Source organism: Sardina pilchardus, chromosome 2 (genome assembly GCF_963854185.1).
Source record: "Sardina pilchardus chromosome 2, fSarPil1.1, whole genome shotgun sequence".
In the NCBI taxonomy this organism is placed as follows: domain Eukaryota; kingdom Metazoa; phylum Chordata; class Actinopteri; order Clupeiformes; family Clupeidae; genus Sardina; species Sardina pilchardus.
In genome coordinates, this window is record NC_084995.1 from 4,602,101 (window position 1) to 4,623,128 (window position 21,028).

At 40.1% G+C, this 21,028-nt stretch overlaps 1 protein-coding gene across 2 annotated transcripts in view; it reads left to right on the forward strand.

Annotated features, from left to right (window-relative positions):
• Positions 1-21,028, forward strand: part of hfm1 (helicase for meiosis 1) — a 276,877-nt gene that overhangs the window by 106,930 nt on the left and 148,919 nt on the right. For both annotated transcript variants that reach the window (XM_062517215.1, XM_062517224.1), the window contains 4 exons: positions 7,065-7,210; positions 7,353-7,447; positions 17,906-18,039; positions 18,132-18,179. In XM_062517215.1, coding sequence (XP_062373199.1) covers positions 7,065-7,210; positions 7,353-7,447; positions 17,906-18,039; positions 18,132-18,179 — 423 coding nt within the window. The remainder of the gene's footprint in view (positions 1-7,064; positions 7,211-7,352; positions 7,448-17,905; positions 18,040-18,131; positions 18,180-21,028) is intronic.

Genomic DNA, 21,028 nt, shown 5'->3' on the forward strand with positions numbered 1-21,028 from the left:
CATATTTTGAATTCATAAACTTTATATATTTTGTTAACATTATAGTATTTTGAGATCTGCATAATTACTTATAGCTAAAAATATTCAGTAATTTGAGTACTTCACATTGATTGCACTTGTCTTTAATGATATCACAGGGGTGGTGTGTAGGTCTAATTCAGTGCCTGTCACTTTAAAAAGTATGTGAACGTAATTAGGTTTCATTCGGTTTTTGGAAAGTAGTCACGCATAGTTCAAGGATATATGTTTTCATTACATAAAATTAATGTTCAAAAACGAACCAGGTAAAGAAAATATTTCTGGTGTCATAGAAAAGATAAGTGTCTTGCAATGTTAAAATCTATGATTTAGGAGTAGCATGGTATTGTGTGTTGTCCCGTTCACTTTTTCCTTGGTCATGTTTAATTGGCTGGGTGCTTCTATCATGACTTTGAGTTTGGTATCTGTTTTAAGTATCCAATGAGTGACAACCAGTGCTCAAAATAAAATTGGATTTAATATGAATGTACATATGTACATAAAAAGACGCCGAGTGGCTATATATGACAGCCACATTTTCGTTTGCGGTGAAAATGTTCCGCCTTTTAAAAGGTGTAGCCTAAATCCGAATCGTGGTTAAATCCATCAAATTAGACAACAGAATCAGTAGGGTACCAATTTTGCTTCATAGTAGCCTGACAGGCCTATATCAAAAGCAGGCTCAGATGACGCTGGGCGCAATTTAACACACGGTTTCCAGACCGTGGTTATCAACCGCGATAATAATTATAGGGTTTGAAATGAACACGGTAATTGTTAACGTCAACATTTTTATCATGGTTTACCTTTACACTGTAATCGTTGCAACCCTAAAAGGTATACAACAAATTATTATAATGGTATCTCATATCAATACATACAATAATAGAAATATTTTATGATTTTTTTTTGCTTAAAGTACAATATATTTTCATCCAACTTGCTGCGGCCCCCCTAGCGCCCCCTGGCGGCCCCCCAGGGGGCCGCGGCCCCCACTTTGAAAACCACTGGGTTAGACGAGTGTGGGGGAGGGGGCATGATCGCACAAGACAATTGCTCTTCATGAAATGGATCTCACATACGGCTGTCGATTTTTAAATGTAGCCTAGGCCTACTACACCACTTGCGAAATCGGACGTGGCACATAGCCTATATTAGGCTACTGGATTTAATATAGCAAATCCATGGACTTTGTTCATCCTATATATACAATAAGTATAAAATCCGACAATCCAAAACGATAACGAGATCTCCCAGAAACGAAAAACAAGTTTGTTGAGTAGCCTAGTCCTTCCAACAATCTCAGCTTTTGCGTTTGATAGATAAAAGGCATCCTGTCCTGCTGTATTCCAATGAGAAAAAAAAACATCCAAGGTATAGGGTCACGGTAATGCAGAATGCATGAATCTCTCTCTCTCTCTTTCTCTCTCTCTCTATATATATATATATAGACCTGGCTTTTTACCAAATGGCGAACCTCGAAAATTATTTAGGATATAGAGCCGTGTCCATTACGCACTACAGTTATTTTTTAGGCTATTGTTTTATTTGAGTGTTTTTGTCTACCATGGCAAACATAGTTGAAACGTTCGCTCTAAACTTATGTATTGTTTTAAGAGAATATGCCAATGATAATGGCACTTTGTAAAAACAACAAATTCTTAGGATTTGTCCTCTCACCTGCAGCAGGCCCATTCAAAAGCCCATCCACCTCATTTGCATTTGAAAGAGCCAATCACTAAAGTGACACATTTAGTCTGGAAAAAGTAGCAGGCTAGCCTACTTTATGAGTTTTTTTGACCCCTCTAATAAATTGCCTATAGGCCTACTACGATATGGAGGAAGGGCTGCCTAACTGTTCTCCCTAAGAGTTTTTTCATAAGATAAAATGTTTACGCTATTTAAGTTTAGGATTTGGTAGACAAGACAACCTCGGAAAAGTTCTTCAGATAAACATTTTTTTATTGAATTAAAGGAAAGAAAATGTATCACCGGGGTTTCGGGGCTTGCGAAGGCATTCGTTGATCTTATCGATGCAGTCCTTGCGGCCACTTCTCCCCATCGTAGGAAACTTTCTGTTTAGTGTTGACAACACAAAGGCCTTCACGTTGTGTGGCAGTGCTTGCTTGCCCTTCGATCCATCCCAGTTGGTGGTTTTGCACCTGTCCCTGAGTTATAGTCTATATCATGGGTCTTCAACCGGGGGTCAAGGCGTTCTGCGTGAATTCATTAATCCAACGTTCTCCGCGATGTCATACCATCAAAATGAAACGATAACGATAATCTTGTGTGTTTGTGTTTCCTTGTGTAAGACAAGTTATATTTACACAAGATGCAGAGGCTCTCTGTCTGTATCAGGTTGAGCAAATGAAGCTTTGCCTGAATTTAGCTGAATTTATACCACCAGAGAGGGTTAAAGCGGAGCTTCTCACACTTGAATATTAATTCGCCAATGTGAATGTAACGGTAAACACAGCAACGTTGTATCTAAGACAGCGGCAATATAAACGAAAATGATAGTAGCAGTGGTATAAACGGGATAATCAACTCCGCGCCGTGCGTTTATAGGAAAATAATGCACTGCAATAATGCCTGCGGCGTCGGGACATTATTAACACTTAAAACGTGCATTATTTTTCCTAGAAACGCACGGTGCGTCGTTGATTATCCCTTACATATCCACCTTAGTTGACCCTTGTGACATTCATTCTATTATAGGGTGAGTTTATGCAACACTATGCAAAGAATTATCAGAAACGAGTTGTATAAAGCAGTTACCCCCCTGTTAATAATAACTTATGTTTAGAATGTGTGCGGTTGTGTGTGTGCGTGCGCGTACGTGCATGCATGTAGGCACTAATGACTGACGGTTCAAATGATAGGCATGATTTGAGGTGTGCCAGGTGTGGGGGTCCGTGCTCAGTCTCTCTCACAGCCAAGGGGTCCTTGGGCTGAAAAAGGTTGAAGACCCCTGGTCTATATGAGTAAGCGCTTATGCTCTAACCCAGTGGTTTTCAAAGTGGGGGCCGCCAGGGGGCACTAGGGGGGCCGCAGCAAGTTGGATGAAAATATATTGTACTTTAAGCAAAAAAAAATCATAAAATATTTCTATTATTGTATGTATTGATATGAGATACCATTATAATAATTTGTTGTATACCTTTTAGGGTTGCAACGATTACAGTGTAAAGGTAAACCATGATAAAAATGTTGACGTTAACAATTACCGTGTTCATTTCAAACCCTATAATTATTATCGCGGTTGATAACCACGGTCTGGAAACCGTGTGTTAAATTGCGCCCAGCGTCATCTGAGCCTGCTTTTGATATAGGCCTGTCAGGCTACTATGAAGCAAAATTGGTACCCTACTGATTCTGTTGTCTAATTTGATGGATTTAACCACGATTCGGATTTAGGCTACACCTTTTAAAAGGCGGAACATTTTCACCGCAAACGAAAATGTGGCTGTCATATATAGCCACTCGGCGTCTTTTTATGTACATATGTACATTCATATTAAATCCAATTTTATTTTGAGCACTGGTTGTCACTCATTGGATACTTAAAACAGATACCAAACTCAAAGTCATGATAGAAGCACCCAGCCAATTAAACATGACCAAGGAAAAAGTGAACGGGACAACACACAATACCATGCTACTCCTAAATCATAGATTTTAACATTGCAAGACACTTATCTTTTCTATGACACCAGAAATATTTTCTTTACCTGGTTCGTTTTTGAACATTAATTTTATGTAATGAAAACATATATCCTTGAACTATGCGTGACTACTTTCCAAAAACCGAATGAAACCTAATTACGTTCACATACTTTTTAAAGTGACAGGCACTGAATTAGACCTACACACCACCCCTGTGATATCATTAAAGACAAGTGCAATCAATGTGAAGTACTCAAATTACTGAATATTTTTTGCTATAAGTAATTATGCAGATCTCAAAATACTATAATGTTAACAAAATATATAAAGTTTATGAATTCAAAATATGAGAAACCAGACAAGCCATTTTCTGTGTGTGTGGAGGGTCGAACAGAGACTGCTGTGCATGATCTGTATCCCGCTTAAGGCAATAAGGTTTCGCCATATATTTTTGTAATGTAATAAACACTGTCACACTTTTTAAAAAACTATTTCAGCTTGTGTATGCCTATCAGTGCTTTTTTAACATGTGAACACATATTTTTTTTAAATACCGTGAAACGTGTAAAACCATTGCATCCCTAAATAGTGCAAAGCCTATAAAATAAATAGATTTTCACCTATCTAGGTCTATTTTATTAACTTATTTCTACATTTGCCGTATCGTTGATGGGTTCAATACGACATCATGCAAAAGGGGGGCCTTGGCCACAATCTAGTGGTATTTGGGGGGCCTTGTCATGGGAAAGTTTGGGAACCCCTGCTCTAACCGCATAATAAAAGAAGCACCTGCATTCCACAGCAGTGCTTATGGCAAGGCTATTAACACCTGTCACTGAGCTATGGACAAGCAGTTATGCTCGAAAATTATCATAATAACAGACACACCTAATTGTATGGCTCTATGTTTAAACACATAAAATTAGCAAGCATTTCCTCCCGATAGCAGCAACGTTTGCTTTCTTTTTCTGTCGGTCCGCGGTTGCTTGGTCAATTGCGCAGCAAATTATCAGATCACCGGACCTAATTTCACTCCATGTCTCGCGGACCAGCAGCAGTCTCCACGTTTCGCGGCCCATAGTTTGAGAAACGCTGCATTAAAGTGTCATTTGGTTGTAGGCTATATGTTTAGCAATTTCTTTGTGTGTTTTTCATTGTAGTGTGTGTGCATTGAGTAGTTTCTTAAAATACGGAACAAAGAGCGTCCCGTAGCCTATCTGTTCAATACGATAGAAGACTAACTATTACCTATATATTTCTTATAACGAAACGCGAAGAAAAAATACGAGGACTGACCGTCTCGTTTCTCCGCGTTTCCCCCAATACCATGGCGACAAAGAGAAATAAATATGATTTGACATTTAAGCTGATTGCTGACAAATTTGCCACACAATTCGGGAGAAGCAGCGGACAGGAGCGCCACCACAAGCAAGCACTTCTAGCCCAAATTAACATGGCAACGTTGCCTATGACTAAAGTGTCTAAGTAGGCTAGTCCTACTAATATTACATTTGATTGGTAACATGTTTGTAGCGCGCCAGTTTACCCATCCCCTACATCAAAACAGCTTAGAATCAATCAAAGAATCAGCTGTGTTGGCGTTAGGCTGTAGGCGATTTTCTATAACCATTTTCATTCATTTCAACAATGGTTCATTGAAACGTCGTTTGAATAATTTCGCCAGTCATCACCTTAATTGTAATGATTAAATGAGATTAAGGAGTCGACTATTGACGGATATGCGGTCTTCATCATTTTGAAATGCGGGATGAAACTTTCTGCCACCTGGTGGTTGTTTGGGTACATTGCCTTAGCCTCGAAAAAAATCGGCTTGACGGCCTGCGGGATCTCTTCGGGAGTCCCGCGGGAGAAGGTGCATTCTCAACCCGTACCCACTGTATTTCAGTAATATGACGTTCAATTCATTAGATATAGGTATCGTTTTGAAGGTTGATTATGCCCCTTCCTGAAAACGTAGTAACTATGATTTTGAAAATGTGGACAATGTGACTGATTTCGCCGTGGAAGGTCACATATGCGCGATTCGGCTCTTTGGCAAAAGCCATGTTTCGGCCTCCATTTTTAGAATAGGCTAGCCAACGAGGGACATACCTGCAATTCTAGTTTTGTCTTTTGCGTTTACGGTCAGTTACCGAACGACAGAATTGTGCTCATGGTTGCGGGATCCCCTTATGATCTCTGACTTGTCGTATGGAGATAGAAGACCATGTTAGCGTTATGTTGAACTAGCCCTACATACCTTGTACAGTAATGTCGAATAACGTTAGCACTGATATTGGAACTTATACTCAAAGCTCGTGACACAGCCAAAACGAAAACGAAACCTACCTGTCCGCCAGTGAACTACTATGCCAGCACTAAACTCTGTTTTTTTCTTTATTGTACTATGTCAAAAGCAACCTTAACTTTTGTTTGCCTCTCTAAAATCTTATTTTGTCTTTCACGACATAGCCTACACTTCCCAATCTACTAGACAGGCATTAAGTCATATCCTTAGTCTACCTGCAGTAAATAGTTCACAAGTATTTTTTTAAGTGGATTAGTAGAACTACTAGGCCTACTCTGTCTGTCGCTGCTCGTTGACATCTCTTTGTATCATGTATGATCGCTAAACTTTGATTCTTTTTAATGTTGCAATATTCAACTGCGCTTGTGGTTCAGCTCTGCACACGCAATTAGCGTAGTAGAGGGGGCGGGAACGGGCGGGGATGACCGCTGTTAACGTAATGAAGTGACAGCTTAGTAAATTCCACGCAATATAGCAAAGCCAAGCGTTCGCATTCTGCGTATACAAAAACTCCCTGTTAGTGCTGTGTTAGTACATCTGGCCCTCTGAGTGCTTTTCTAGTTTATCAAATTTTATTTTGAGGTATTTTTTTTTAGAAATTTGTAAGGGGCGATTTGGTGTTGTTAGGTAGCCTATAGTCGCTTGCTGATTATAGCCTAAGCCAAAATATCAAATCCACAGCGACATTATTCATCTGCTATAGCTATAGTTTCACAGACTAAATACTAATTTATAATTACTTTTCTAAAAGAACCTAATTACAAAAATTATTACTTGATAAGGTCATGTATTCATGATATGTTGCAATATACCATTTCACTGCTAGATGGTAGAATTTCCCTAAAGGATTAATCCAAGAAATCCACAGTGTATCTTTAATAACACTTGTTTAGATTTTATTATTTGCAGTGTATGAAAACAATATGGTTCATCCAGCTTTGCTGCTTGGGCCGCTAATTATTATATTTGTTTGAGATAATGCAGAAGGATGTATAAAAACCTCAACATGTATATGTTAAGAGAGAATTTTATAGCAAATCATTATCATCACTTTCATGTTAACTGATTGTAGTCACTACAAGCACTCTGGCGATGGGAATGAACCTTCCAGCTCATCTTGTGGTGATCAAATCCACGGCACACTATGTAGGAGGTACATGCCAAGAGTACAGTGAGGCAGATATTCTTCAGATGATTGGTAGAGCAGGCAGGCCACAGGTAAGAGACAATATCTAAAACATCTTGTACAAATTTCCAACCACTAATATTAGAATGACATGTCTGATTGTTTGATTTTTTTCTGTTTACTGAGTTAGTACTTCTATGCTTACAATAACAAAACTGTGCTTTTTTTTTCTAGTTTGACACTTCAGCAACTGCCGTGATTATGACAAAATTGCAAACAAAAAACAAATACACCAAGGTTTTAAGTGGAGCAGAGACTATTGAGAGCAGGTATGTTGTCTGGATCTCAGCATCTCAGCATCTTTTTAGCACGCGCCTGTAAAATGCCCCTGTAAACAATCAACAATTTTTTAAAAAATGTTTTTAATTTATTATTGGGGCACCACAAAGCAACTCGCTTAGGGCACCGAAATGGCTAGCAGCGGCACTGCTCACACAGTCATCTCACGTCAGCCTCACCAAGACAGTTTTTAACTAGCTGTACTGCAAAGCCTTCACCCTTCAACCTTCAGTTTTACACGTTAAAATGTTGGGTAGTGTAGTACTCTCTCATTAAATCGTGAATTAATTAATTCATTAATTAAATTCAATAAACACATTTTTATCTAAAGCACTTTCCCGACTTTGTCTTGTCTACCAAATCCTAAACTTAAATAGCTTAAACTTTATCTCATTGAAAAAACTCTTAGGGGGTCACAATGTGCCAGTTAGGCAGCCCCCTCCCCCATCTTTTTCACATAGCCTACCTGATAGGGAGAATCAAATGAGCTGCTAATCAGTAAGTGTGAGTAGGCAATTTATTAGAGGGGTAAAAAAACTCTCATAAACTAGCCTACTACTTTTTTCAGACTAAATGTGTCACTTAATGAGTGGCTCTTTCAGTTGCAAATTAAGGTGAATGGGCCTGCTGCAGATCCTAGGAATAAACTAAAATTCTAGGAATCCTAGGGGCATCACAAATTCTGCTTAGGGCACCGAAATGGTCAGCAGCGGTACTGGAGCTATAACCTAACTGTACCATCCCCCCTCTGTGAGCCAACTTCGGTGCCTTAGATCCAGAAGTACGTGAACTTAATTAGGTTTCATCCGGTTTTAAGTCACGCATAGTTCAAGGATACATGTTTTCATTAAATAACATGAATGTTCGTAAAACTAAGAAGGCAAGGAAAATACTTCTTGCGTCATAGAAAAGATAAGTGTCTTGCAATGTTCACTTTTATGATTTAGGTAGGTTAGGCTACTGTGGTAGGCTATGGCATTGTGAGTTGTCCCGATAATTTTTTCCTTGGTCATGTAATTGGCTGGGTGCTTATCTTAGGTACCATGACTCGGAGTTTGGTATATCTTATTCAATGTATTTCCTACCTAAACGTATTAACCGGTATAGCCTCGTTGTAAATTTATACAGTCAATGGTTGTAGTAGGCTATCTAGCTGCCACCTTAACTGGAAGCGTAGGCTAGGCTCTTATGGATACTGATGCGATGATGAAAGCCAACCTTCTCTCCGTTCCAGAATGTTTGTTGTGATCGTCATGTCCATGCTATCTATCGATGTTGAGGATATTGATACAAGGCGTGTGTTCTTATCTCTGTGGCGACTGCTAATATTTTGATGAAATAAACAAATTAAATTAGAAGTAGCAGTGCTTACCCGCCACAGTGGCGGGTGTGTTGACATATTTCACCCGCCAGCGCGCAAAACTACACGCATTTGGTGGGTGGCGGGTGGCTAATTTCCATCCCTGGTGTGTTTGTGTGTGTGTGTAATTTAGGATGTGCTCTAGATGCTCAATTAAATTTCTATCTAGCCTATTATGTGTCCATTATCTACCTCCAAAACAAATGTTGCATTAATTTTCTCATGGTGTGTTAAATTGTCAGGAGAGAGACTACAGCTAGTTTACTAAGCAGAGTGATTATTTTATTATCACTATATGCAGTGTATTACTGTGAAAAACATTCAGGGATGCAAACAGCTCGCTTTTCGGCGCCTCCCGCTTTTTTCACGTCGCTTTGTGGGACTTGTGTGAATCATGCAAATCCGAAAAGTTTTTTTTAGACATCAAAGAATTCACTGAGGGCAGCGACGGAGAACGGTAGAAGGCTGGGTTGGGTTATAAAAGCTGACTCTGCTGATATCATCAATAATAAAATCAGGATTAAGATCAGATCAAACAGCTCTGTGTCTACCGTAACATGTCCAAAAATAGCCTTTGTCTTTTAAGTGTCGGGAGGAGCACATCTGTCTACTGTGGAGCATAACCTAGAATTGTTTTTTAGACTATGCCTACTTAAGGCCTGTACACACCAAGTCCGATTTTTCGGACGAAATATTCGCACGAAATTACGCAGGCTATTAAACACATGTATTCCAATTAGTATGTATACACCGAGGACGAAGTTCGTTGCGACGAAAAAAACTTTCGGAACGGTCTTGTTTGATGCGAAATTTCGCATGCGAAAAAGAGCTCCTGACCAATCAAATAATGATTTCGCAGGGTTCCATTAATGACGACGAGCAGAAAAGGCTGACCGAATGGGTGATCTTTCTGCCCGCGATGACTAGGCCATAACACAAAGAGTTTAGGCTACTTTACAGCAAATCTCCCAGGTGTTCAAGAGTGCGAACTCCTCACAGGCAGCTTTCCCCACTTCTTACCACCGTCCCATATTTTCACACTCAACCAAAAATAATGAATAAATCCTACTATAGCAGTTAACAGAGAGTTTCACACTGCACACATTTGCATGGAGAAAATATAACATCAATTCACGGAAATTTACGTTTTTGGAATAGGCCATTGCGTAGGCATCTGAACCCATAGATGCTTTTCGTGATAAGATAACCAATTATACTTTGACATAGCTCGAAATTTTGCCTCGTTGCCTGGTGCATTAACTGAAGTAGCCCAATGTGGAACTTTGAAAAACTTTCTGTGGACCTTAAAGGTAAGATACAAACTAGGCTGCCTAATTTTTGCTGTGTGTTGATCATAGCCATAAGATGCTCAATTTTACTTGTAGCAGATGCTCTACACTACAGGCTGTAAGATGTTATGGCTATGCCATCTGCTTCATAACAGATAACTTTTGACGTAGGCCTAGCTGTAGCTGCGTGTGCAATGGTTTCGTGCATGTACATGCTATGGCCTATGGACGTTTTATAGCGTGTTGGCATTACAATTTGTCTTGCAACATTGTAAATGAGGCCTAGCATACCCTACAAGACATTAAGCTACTACAGTACACCAGTCCGCCCAAATAGCATAACTTGAATCCAATGCGGGAGCTGGTGGGGTGTGTGTGTGTGTGTGTGTGTGTGTGTGTGTGTGTGTGTGTGTGTGTGTGTGTGTCACCCATCAAACAACCTCTCCCCCGGAAAATATGTATTAATACTGGACAATAATATTAGCCCGTGTCTCGGTTTTAGGTTCGTGCATTGGTCAGCAAAAACGTAGCCTACATAACAGCATCCACATGCAATCAATAATTTAATACAACAATAAAGTCTAACCGTGACCTACTCATTTGGATAACGTTACACAGCCCTATGGCTAAGTTACCTTTAGTTTTGTACACCTTTAGCGTACAGTTAACGTCTGGCTTTAGCTAGTCAATTCCGTCAAGCACACCAATTGTCTACCTGTTTTGTCCATCAGGAATAGGCGTAACTCTAGCTTTGCTTTCCATCCTTTCTGTTTTCGTTGTTGCGATATAATATCCATGATGAGTATTGAGTTGTGATTTAGCTTCACATTGTGTACTGATAACGCTAACCGAGTTAAAGAAAACAAATGGTTGCGCGCCTGCGTGCGTAATTTCTCCTGCTTAAACAACATGTGTGCGCGTGGATGTAACTCTGCATTAAGTTAATTTTGATAACGTGTTGACTAACTTCAGGCCTACTTAATATAGAAAATTGTAAATAGCCTGATGGCATGCAGCTAATGGCACACTGTGCATAGTTGGTAAAGTATGGTCGGCCAATTTGGTGTGAATACACACGGGACATTTTCTCCCGTTGATGAGTAGCCTCATGGTACGCTCAGTGCATACAGACGCTCACCTGCAGGCAGGTGTCTCTGTCTCTCTCTCTGTGTGTGTGTGTGTGTGTGTGTGTGTGTGTGTGTGTGTGTGTGTGTGTATACTAATGAACCCAACCAACGTTGTCGTTCGACTGCACAGTTACAATAGCACAACATAGATGGGAAGGATGGCCGTATAAACTTTCATTTCCCCAGCACCTCTCAAGACAATACCCGTCCAATGAATTATTAAAGACTATCAATCTGCTTCAAATCTAGATGATTTTACGAGCTCTCCCTACTTACTGAAATTCGCTGCGTGACGTCAGCACGAAATAGAATGCGAAATATTAAAATAATCGCATCGGACTCTGTGTGTACACTTTGAGTGCGAAAATTTCGCACACGATTTTTTCGCATTTTCGCACCGCAAATTCGTGTCGTATCTGGTCTGTACAGGCCTTTAGCCTATTATGGGAAGACAATTACGTGAGTGAGGCTAATTTGTCATGTTATGTTGTTTAGTAGTTGTATTGGAAATCATGGCCTTATTGTAGTAGTTGTTAATTTATGTCAACATCGTTTGAATTGTAGCAATGTGGCTAATCGCGATTAGCATAATTTTGGTTTAGCCCTTATCATTTTTTGCATTTAGATTACCAACCAACTATATCCTCTTTTTTTATTGGCTTACTATGTTTGGATTAGATGTAGCTGGCAGTGCAGCAACCTGCCTTGACAAAAAACAAACTTGTAGGAGTGTATATGGGACTTGCATAAAGAATAGCTATAGTATAGAATATAGAACACAATAAAGCAATGTTGAGAAGAGCTAGTCTTATAGAGGAGCTGGTTGGACATTAGCTTATATAAAAAATAGTATTCCTATCATTTGTTTGTACTTGGCAGTAATTGTTTTGTCTATATTATTAGTGGTGTGCCAATATTTCACTGAAACCTTAGAATGTGTAGGCATGGGCTAATATGCTATGTAGGCCTAAACAGCAAGTTTAGGGGGATTTTGCAATTTGCAAAAATCATTTTGGACAAAACAAAAAAAGGTTGCACTGGGTGTTCTTTCAAGATTTCAGTGCCCAAACATTACTACAATGGCTTTTTTTCGGCATACACTGCATGCTCAAGGTGCAATAGTTTGCCAAGATGATGATGATGGTACAGCAACTTTGACTCAGAGTAAAGGTACTGAACATCATGACCCCCCTACATTCACCGTAGTGACCATATATAGGCCTTCCTCCAAGATGCTCGATACCCATAATGCACCACCCCACGGCCACCGGCGCCACACTGCGCACCTAAGCACACCTACCCCCCCCCCCCCCCCCCCCCCCCGCTCCGAGGCTCTGAGGCTCTCTCTTTTTTGACCACATGTGTGTTTGCATCCCTGAACATTAATGAATAACATGTAAAGATCAAAACCTCTTAAGAATGTCTTTGTGTGATTTTATACATTAGTGCAGTTGTCAACAATATTCACACAAAATAATCATAATAATCGTAAAATTCTTCAGACAATTATCGTACCACCAAAATCTCTAATCGTGACATCTCTAATCTGAACCTGGTTCTGCACATGACCTGTCAACAGTTTTGAACATTCAACAAGTCATATGCCTTTACTATCATCCTATTTAATTTAAAATGTATCAACTTATCTAGCGTCACATAGGCCTACTTTGGCGGTGCTACACTGGTCTCTTGCTGCTAGTGTAATAAACTGTGATGGATACATGTCTTAAAAATATTGCTAAATATGCTACGTGGAAATGGTGACAATGTCATCTGTGGAATCTCAATTGCTGGACTATTGATCGCGGCCTTTCAGAGTTGACTCTCCCTCAATTCTGGCACAGCGTTGTGCACAAATATTCTGCCCTTGGTCCCCATGCAATCCGAATGATTTTACCTTTGAGTTTAGGCTATGTGAAGCTAGCTTCTCTGCACTCACGTGGATAAAGAACAGAGGTTAAAATCTGACAAACCGTGGATGTTCGGTGAATATGTTTTCTTTGAACAGTTACATTTGAATGATTTGGTGTCCTTGGCGGAGGTAATAATGTTTTCATTTGGGACCGGCGTTTGTCTGTCTGTCTGTCTGTCTGTCTGTTTGGTAGCAAGATAACTCAAAAGTAATAGATTGATTTCGATGAAATTTTCAGGGAAGGTCAGAAATGACGGGATTCCGGAGCAGTTTATGTGTTTCGCTTAGAATATAGGTTCAAATGTATGACAACCTAGGAACAATACAGGCGGAGGTCTGCGCTCTCTGAGTGCTTTTCTAGTATTCTAACTATAATTGCAATTGAATCCAACACCTACTGTAGGTGGGAACGAGCTCATTTTCTCCTGATGAGGCGAACCAATTCTTTGCCAGGTTTGAGTCGATGGGGAACTTGGTAAATTATGTGCCAGGGGAATCTAGTCTCTCACCTGGGGATCAGGTGGGCAGTCTTTTCCCTTGTTCTCCCATAAATATTGCCATAGATGAGGTCCACTCCCAGCTGAGGAGGCTTAAAGTTATCAAGGCTCCTGGCCCAGATGGAGTTATGCCACGTGACATATGCCGATCAGCTACATGTATAGTGTTTCATTATTTATTCAACTTATATTTGTCTTGTTCTAGAATTCCATCCATATGGAAAACATCCTGCATCATCCCAGTGCCCTAAAAGCTAAAATGTTAGCAGCGTGAATGAAATCACCGCACAAGGGTGCAGGATGGGAGCACCCAGGCTACCTGTTTTATAAAATGACCCATTTACATGTTGTGATCTGAATTTACCGTGTGTAGAAATAGCAATGTAAAATGAGACACTGTAATTTTGTAAGTAGATTCATATTCTGAACTATATCCTCTGAGCTATACTTGGACACAGTGATTGTGACAGTGCTTCACTTAATGCTTTTATTGTTTTGTTATACAAGTGATGTCGCTTCTTTAACACTAAAAGCGCCAAGCGCCGGTCATTTGACCGCTGACGCGCATTACTAGAAGCGCCGTGTAGGTTTGACCTAGATATACCTAGAACCTAGAATTTTTTTTTTCACTCGATTAAGTTCCAGGACCCTACGTTCACGACTTTTTCCTAAATACGCGTGTTTTGTCACCCAGAATTTTTACATGATCAAAAGCACACCGGTACAAGCTAGTTTAGAGCTATTTTGCGCTCACTTATGTGACAACACTATGTTGTCTCGCATTAGGCCATGTTTGTCCAGGCTGCTATTCTCTTTTCTCACAGCAGCTGTCGCAAGGGCTTCCTGTCAGTCGGGCATGAGAATAATATAAAACATATAGTTTATATGTGCAATATGTATTATATATGTGATTTATTTTAATAACTATTTTTCATTTACATGGCATAGGCTATGGAGGCGATTTACAGTGGTAAAATGCGAGTTTGTTTTGAAAACGTTGCAACGTTGTTCTAAGAGGCAGGCCTAGGCTACATGTGTAAAAAATATTTTCAGCTGAAATTCGTTGTAGCCTATTTATGTACGTAAGGCGCGTATGCCTACGTACATTCATAGTTGTATATCTTATCTTCTATTTGTAGGCTATCTTTTAAAGCTCAGACTAATGTATAAGCATTTTCTTACATATTTGCTGAACTGACTGAATTACGTAATGTCAAACACCTATCCGGAATTATATGTAATGTCAAGTGGCGCAGCGTTAACACCCCTGACTGCAACGCCGGAGGCCCGGGCTCATAACTCGGCAGGAGCGATATATTATAGCTCATATTGACTAAATTCCCTGACCGTTTTTCAACGTCGACAAACAATTAGTTTTTGTTAATGGTTTTTAATAACAAACTATCTGAAATGAACGGATGAATCACAATAGTGTTTACCATTAACGAAAAATAATTTTGCCAGCCAATCATTTTCTAATCCAAATTGAGCCGCCATCTGACAAACTTTGGCTAAGCCAGTTAGACTTTTTGCATCTAAAAATAATTATATCATAGAGACACGCGAAAAATAAACGATAGCCTATAAACGATTCCCACTGGATACACCACATCAGTTGCCTATTGTGCTCGTTGCTACGATAGGCTACACAGGACTCGGTTGCATGTTCTGTAGACATGTAGTGGCAACTAAAGTCATTATCAACCGATCATTCCCCCTCCCCCATACACGTCTAACCAGTTCACGGAGGGGGGGCGGGGGGGGTCGTTTTGCTACGTGTGGACATGATCTTAGGCTACAGACATCACTGCGGCATAGACTGCCTCCCCACCCCACCCCCTCTCTCTGCCCCCTGCATAGGCTATAGGCTGGTTTGTTGTTTACATGCAACTCGTGGAAGAATGCGCAATCATGTTTCATCGCATATGCGCGTTTCAGAATGTTCGAATTCGCCAGCGTGCGTGTAGTTGTGTGAATAGAAAATAATAGAATAGAATATACTTTTTTGATGCCTTGCTCAAAAGGACTCCTGCCATACACAGGTCCGGGATCGAACCAGCAACTCTTGGGCGTAGGGACTGAGGGCCAGATGTACTAACGTTTTGCGCCCATTTCAGGCGTAACGTGCGCATATAAACATGGGGATGGTATGTACAAACACGCCGCAATGAGAGAAACGCGCAGACTGCCTGCCGTGGGAGCTGAGAATGGCTATTTGCGCTTTTCCGTGTCATGCATATTAATTCCTGGGCGGATCAGCTGGAAATGGGTGTAACGCGCAAGTACAGGGGAGGAGAGGTGCTAATAGCGATTGATTAAGTATTCCGCCTTATGTATGAAAACAGCGCACGTCTACTTTGCGTTGAAAAACTTCCGCCTTCTGAAAGCAGGTGTAATCCAAATTGCGGTTAAATGCGTCTATTAGAAAAACGTTTAGAGTCAGCTGAATCACTATTCAGAGCATCAGTTTTCTTCATTATACTATGTCAAAAGCAACCTTAACTTTTGTTTGCCTCTCTAAAATCGTATTTTCTCTTTCACGACATAGCCTACACTTCCCAATCTGTTAGACAGGCATTACTGTAAGTCATACCCGTATAGTCTATCAGCAGTAAATAGTTCACAAGTATTTTTTTAAGTGGATTAGTAGAACTTCTAGGCCTACTCTGTCTGTCGCTGCTCATTGACATCTCTTTGTCTCATGTATGATCGCTAAACTTGGATTCTTTTTAATATTGCAATATTCAACTGCGCTTGTGGTTCAGCAGCTCTGCGCACGCAACTAGCGTTGTGGAGGGGCGGGAACGGGCGGGGATGACCGCAGTTAACGTAATGAAGTGACAGCTTAGTAAATTCCACGCAATATAGCCAAGCACAGCGTTCGCATTCTGCGTTTACAAAAACTCGCTGTTAGCGCTGTGTTAGTACATCTGGCCCTGAAGCTCTAACCAGTGGGCTACAGATCTGTCTCTTCAAATTGTTAAAATGTGTGTGTCAATCCCGAATCCCGAATTCACATAGAAGTTAGCGTAATTTGTAGAAACAATAGGCCTATAGCTTTTTTTCCAGCAGACATCGAAACATAGCCTATACACATTCCCAAACGGAGAATATCTTTCACTCATCATTTTTAATTCTCGCGCCTATGCCTGCTCAGCATAGCTGCTCTCTCTAGATTAGATAGTTGTTTTTATTAAACTGCATATGTAAAGCTTGATATTATTGGGAGGAATTATTAACCTTATTATTAGCCTTCCAAAGCACTCTTCCCTCGGAAAACATAGCAGAAGCCCGCTACTTCTCTCTCCCACGACTCCAAAACAAAACTGTTATCAGTCACAGCAATAGGCAAGTCAATTTTGAATCACAATGGTCAACGTTTCAGCACTTTTTTGGATCGTTCTGACGGTAGCCTACATTTATGACTAGGTGCAACGACTTGATTATTTTCAGCCGATAACTGAATGTTATAGCCTATTCGTAAATTAACTGTCCTCAAACTACCGTGTGTGACATTGATTTAATCATCTTTATAACAATCTCCAAAATATTAAAAACTAATATTCATATTTATTAAAAACGAAATATATATATATAAAAAAATAGCCTACTACGAAAAAGTTGAAAGTCAAGTTTGCTTAAGGTTTGTTCAAGAACTCTTCCAGAGTTTTTACCTCAAACAACACAAATAAATGAACAGATAGCCTACCTCAAACGTGCTGTATGTCATAATGAAACAACCACAGACTATTTACACGGTTTGACACGAATGAGACATGGCTTAGTGCAAACTGAATCTATGACCAAACGATTTGATTCGTGCACGAAGCGCCATCTAGCTATCATTATGTGTAAGTGACAGCGTCCCAGTCTAAGGACTCAGCTGTCATTTGACCGCCTCACTGCGCTTTAAGTAGTTCACACCAGCACGGCGCTTCTAGTACGTCGTCAAAGCGGTCAAATGACCGGGGCGCGGCGCTTCTAGGTATAAGTGGGTCAGAACGGCCCGGCGCTTCTATTGTTATGATACAGTATGCTCCTTTTGTGCGTATTGTGAGTGGAAGCTAGAGAGAAGAGACATACTTGCAGATATATAGTTTGAACTGCTGATCATTGAATACAACTGCAACTCCTTGAACTGAAGCAGTCTTGTGTCTACCTGTTGCTCTCCTGCAGTCCAATAATGAGATGTATAGTAATATGAATATTAACCTTTTTTTCATGCACATATTTTTCACGTGCATATTTTTCCTCACTTTACAGTTTGCACTTAAACTTGCTGGAACACCTGAATGCTGAGATAGTTCTTCACACCATTTCTGATGTAAATATGGCACTGGATTGGATCCGCTCCACATTCCTGTATATCCGGGCCATGAAAAATCCTGCACACTATGGTAAACAAATGCACTGCATATGAAGTTGGTGAAACAGACAGGTCTATCCTATTTTAAATGTTTTTGAATGATTGTTTTTATTTATGTTTCAGGATTCCCTTCAGAGCTGGATAAAATTGGAATTGAAGCAAATTTGCAAGGTAAGACTTTCTAAGGGGGTGTTCACATTAGGAGTTTTTTTCTTTGGTGCGGTTGGATGTTTTACATTATATTCCTATGATACAGAGAGGTTTTGAAAAAAAGGTCCTGGACGCTTTTTAAACCGCTGCCACCAGTGTTTTTTTCCCCTACCCTGGGTGGTTTTCAAGTTAAGAAAAAACACCCCACGTCAAGTGTTTTTTTGACAGCTGCGTCATAGTGAAACTTACTGAAGTTCTTTTTTCAGAAAAAGAAAAATGGCAACCAAACAGGTTAAAGCAAAAACATTGCTTAATTCTCGAAATAGTTTTTTTTTTGTGAATGTTGATTAATTACTCACATAGCCTACTATTGTCTGTATTTTGTATAGAGTTAATTTAATGTCGGTCTTTGAAATACCGTAAAACTTCAAACAATAGCCGAGTCCCAAATAGACGCATGTCTCTTTTAAACGCCCGGTGTGGCTACAGATTTGGGTTAAAAGCCGGTCTCCAACAGAAGCCTGGTGGGTTTTTTTTTTAGTTTCGGGTTGTATTTATTCTTCTTATACCCGTCAGATCGTCTGTTTAAGCCAGCATGGTGCAGATTGCGCACACTAAATTTATAATTGCATGACTGCGGAGGTGAATGCCAGAGTTCCAAATTCTGAACTTTTTTCAACTTTGGCCTACCGGTATGCTATGTCCTGCATTATTTAATTAATGCCATTTTGTTAAATTTGCGCACTAGACAACATCTTTTATCACAAACTTTCTTTGTTTAGTTTCACTTTCTCTCGTTTCTCCGCATTTCTCTCAATACCATGGCGGAAAAGAAAAAGACAAAGACATGATTTGATTTAAATGACATTTAAGCTGACTGTTGTCAAATGTGCCTAACAAAATTCGGGAGAAGCAGCGGCAAGATATTTCTCGGTTGATCCAAAGAGGGTGCGTAAAGGCTGAGCTGCAACGTCTGTCTCCAAAGAGGGAGAGCCCTGCACATCTGGTCGGAAGCTGCGCAAGCAAGGCAGGCAAGTGGAGGAGAGCGACGAGGAGGAGGAATTCGCAAATCAACTTGTAGCCTATTTGAGGATCACGGTGATAGCGATGAATAGGATCATTCTTAATCACACGATTGCAGTAGTTTTACAGGGTAGCATTCATTAGAGGGGATGCATCCCCTCTATTGAAATCCGGTCGCTTCTTATTACAGTGCATGAAAATGCACTGTACTGTTCTTCCTAGTCTTCTACTTCAACTTCTTATTATTATTACAGTGCATGAAAATGCACTGTACTGTTATTCCAAGTCTTCTTATTATTACAGTGCATGAAAATGCACTGTACTGTTCTTCCTAGGCTTCTTATTACAGTGCATGAAAATGCACTGTACTATTCTTCCTAGGCTTCAACTTCTTATTATTACAGTGCATGAAAATGCACTGTACTGTTCTTCCTATTCTTCTTATTACAGTGCATGCAAATGCACTGTACTGTTCTTCCTAGTCTTCTTATTACAGTGCATGAAAATGCACTGTACTGTTCTTCCTAGGCTTCTTATTACAGTGCATGAAAATGCACTGTACTGTTCTTCCTAGTATTCTTCTTATTTTTCTTCTTCTAACGCTCGCAATTCAGCTTGAACCGTTTAACGTAGAAACGTCATTCAAACTTTGTTGCGTAGGTCTTGCTTATGCCATATGTGCTTTGTATTTTTCAACTTTGTAACTTTATACTTTTTAAACTATTAGTTAAAAACTATTACCATTTCCCCCATAGACTTAACATTGCTCATTATGACATCACGGCAGCAATTAGAATGTTACGCCAGGTGGCCAGTCCAGGTGCAGCAGCTCTCTCTCTCTCTCAAGCTTTTTAACATACACTGGCTCTCTTGAGACTACATTTTCTGTTCCCCTGTATCAACTGTATCAACATAAGTCTTCCTAATTCCATCGAACTTTCTATCCATTCATCTTCTTCAAACCATTCACTCATCCACCCATTCTAAACAGTCTGCCTATCAACATCAATTAGACGATCTACATTCAACTTTTAAACAATCTACTCTGTCTCAGGCATCTCTACACTCTGGCTCTCTTAAAGGGATATTCCGCCATTTTTGGAAGTACGCTCATTTTCCACCTGCCCTCGAGCAAAACAATCGATATTTACCTTGTTCCCGTTCATCCAGCCATTCTGTGAGTCTGGCGATACAACTTTTAGCTTCAGCCTAGCATAGATCATTGAATCGGATTAGACCATTAGCTTCTCGCCGGCTAGCTTCATGTTTAAAAGTGACTAAGATTTCTGGTAATTTTCCCATTTAAAACGTGTCTCCTCTTAAGTTAGAAAGTGCAATAAGACCAACTGAAAATGAAACCTGGCGTTTTTCTAGGCTGATTTGACATGGAACTACACTCTCATCTGGCGTAATAATCAAGGCAACTTGCAAACTACTGGCACTACTACTGCTTGTTGTCTATGGAGACTATTTTCAGATGCTGCGTACGATATCACTGCACCTATGGTACGTTTGCAAGTTGCCTTGATTATTACGCCAGATGAGAGTGTAGTTCCATGTCAAATCAGCCTAGAAAAACTCCAGGTTTCATTTTCAGTTGGTCTTATTGCGCTTTCTAACTTGAGAGGAGACACATTTTAAATGGGAAAATTACCAGAAATCTTAGTCACTTTTTTGGAGGACGTGCTCACTGACACCCTTCATCTACAGCAACTGTGCTAAGCTAAAGCTAAAATCGCTGCTCCCAAAGCAGGAGAATGCCCGGACGGATTTTAACCGGGTTTTTTTCACTGTTCTAACTCTGGGGGTGACCGAGACTAGCTTAATTTCATTTTTGGGTGGCGTAT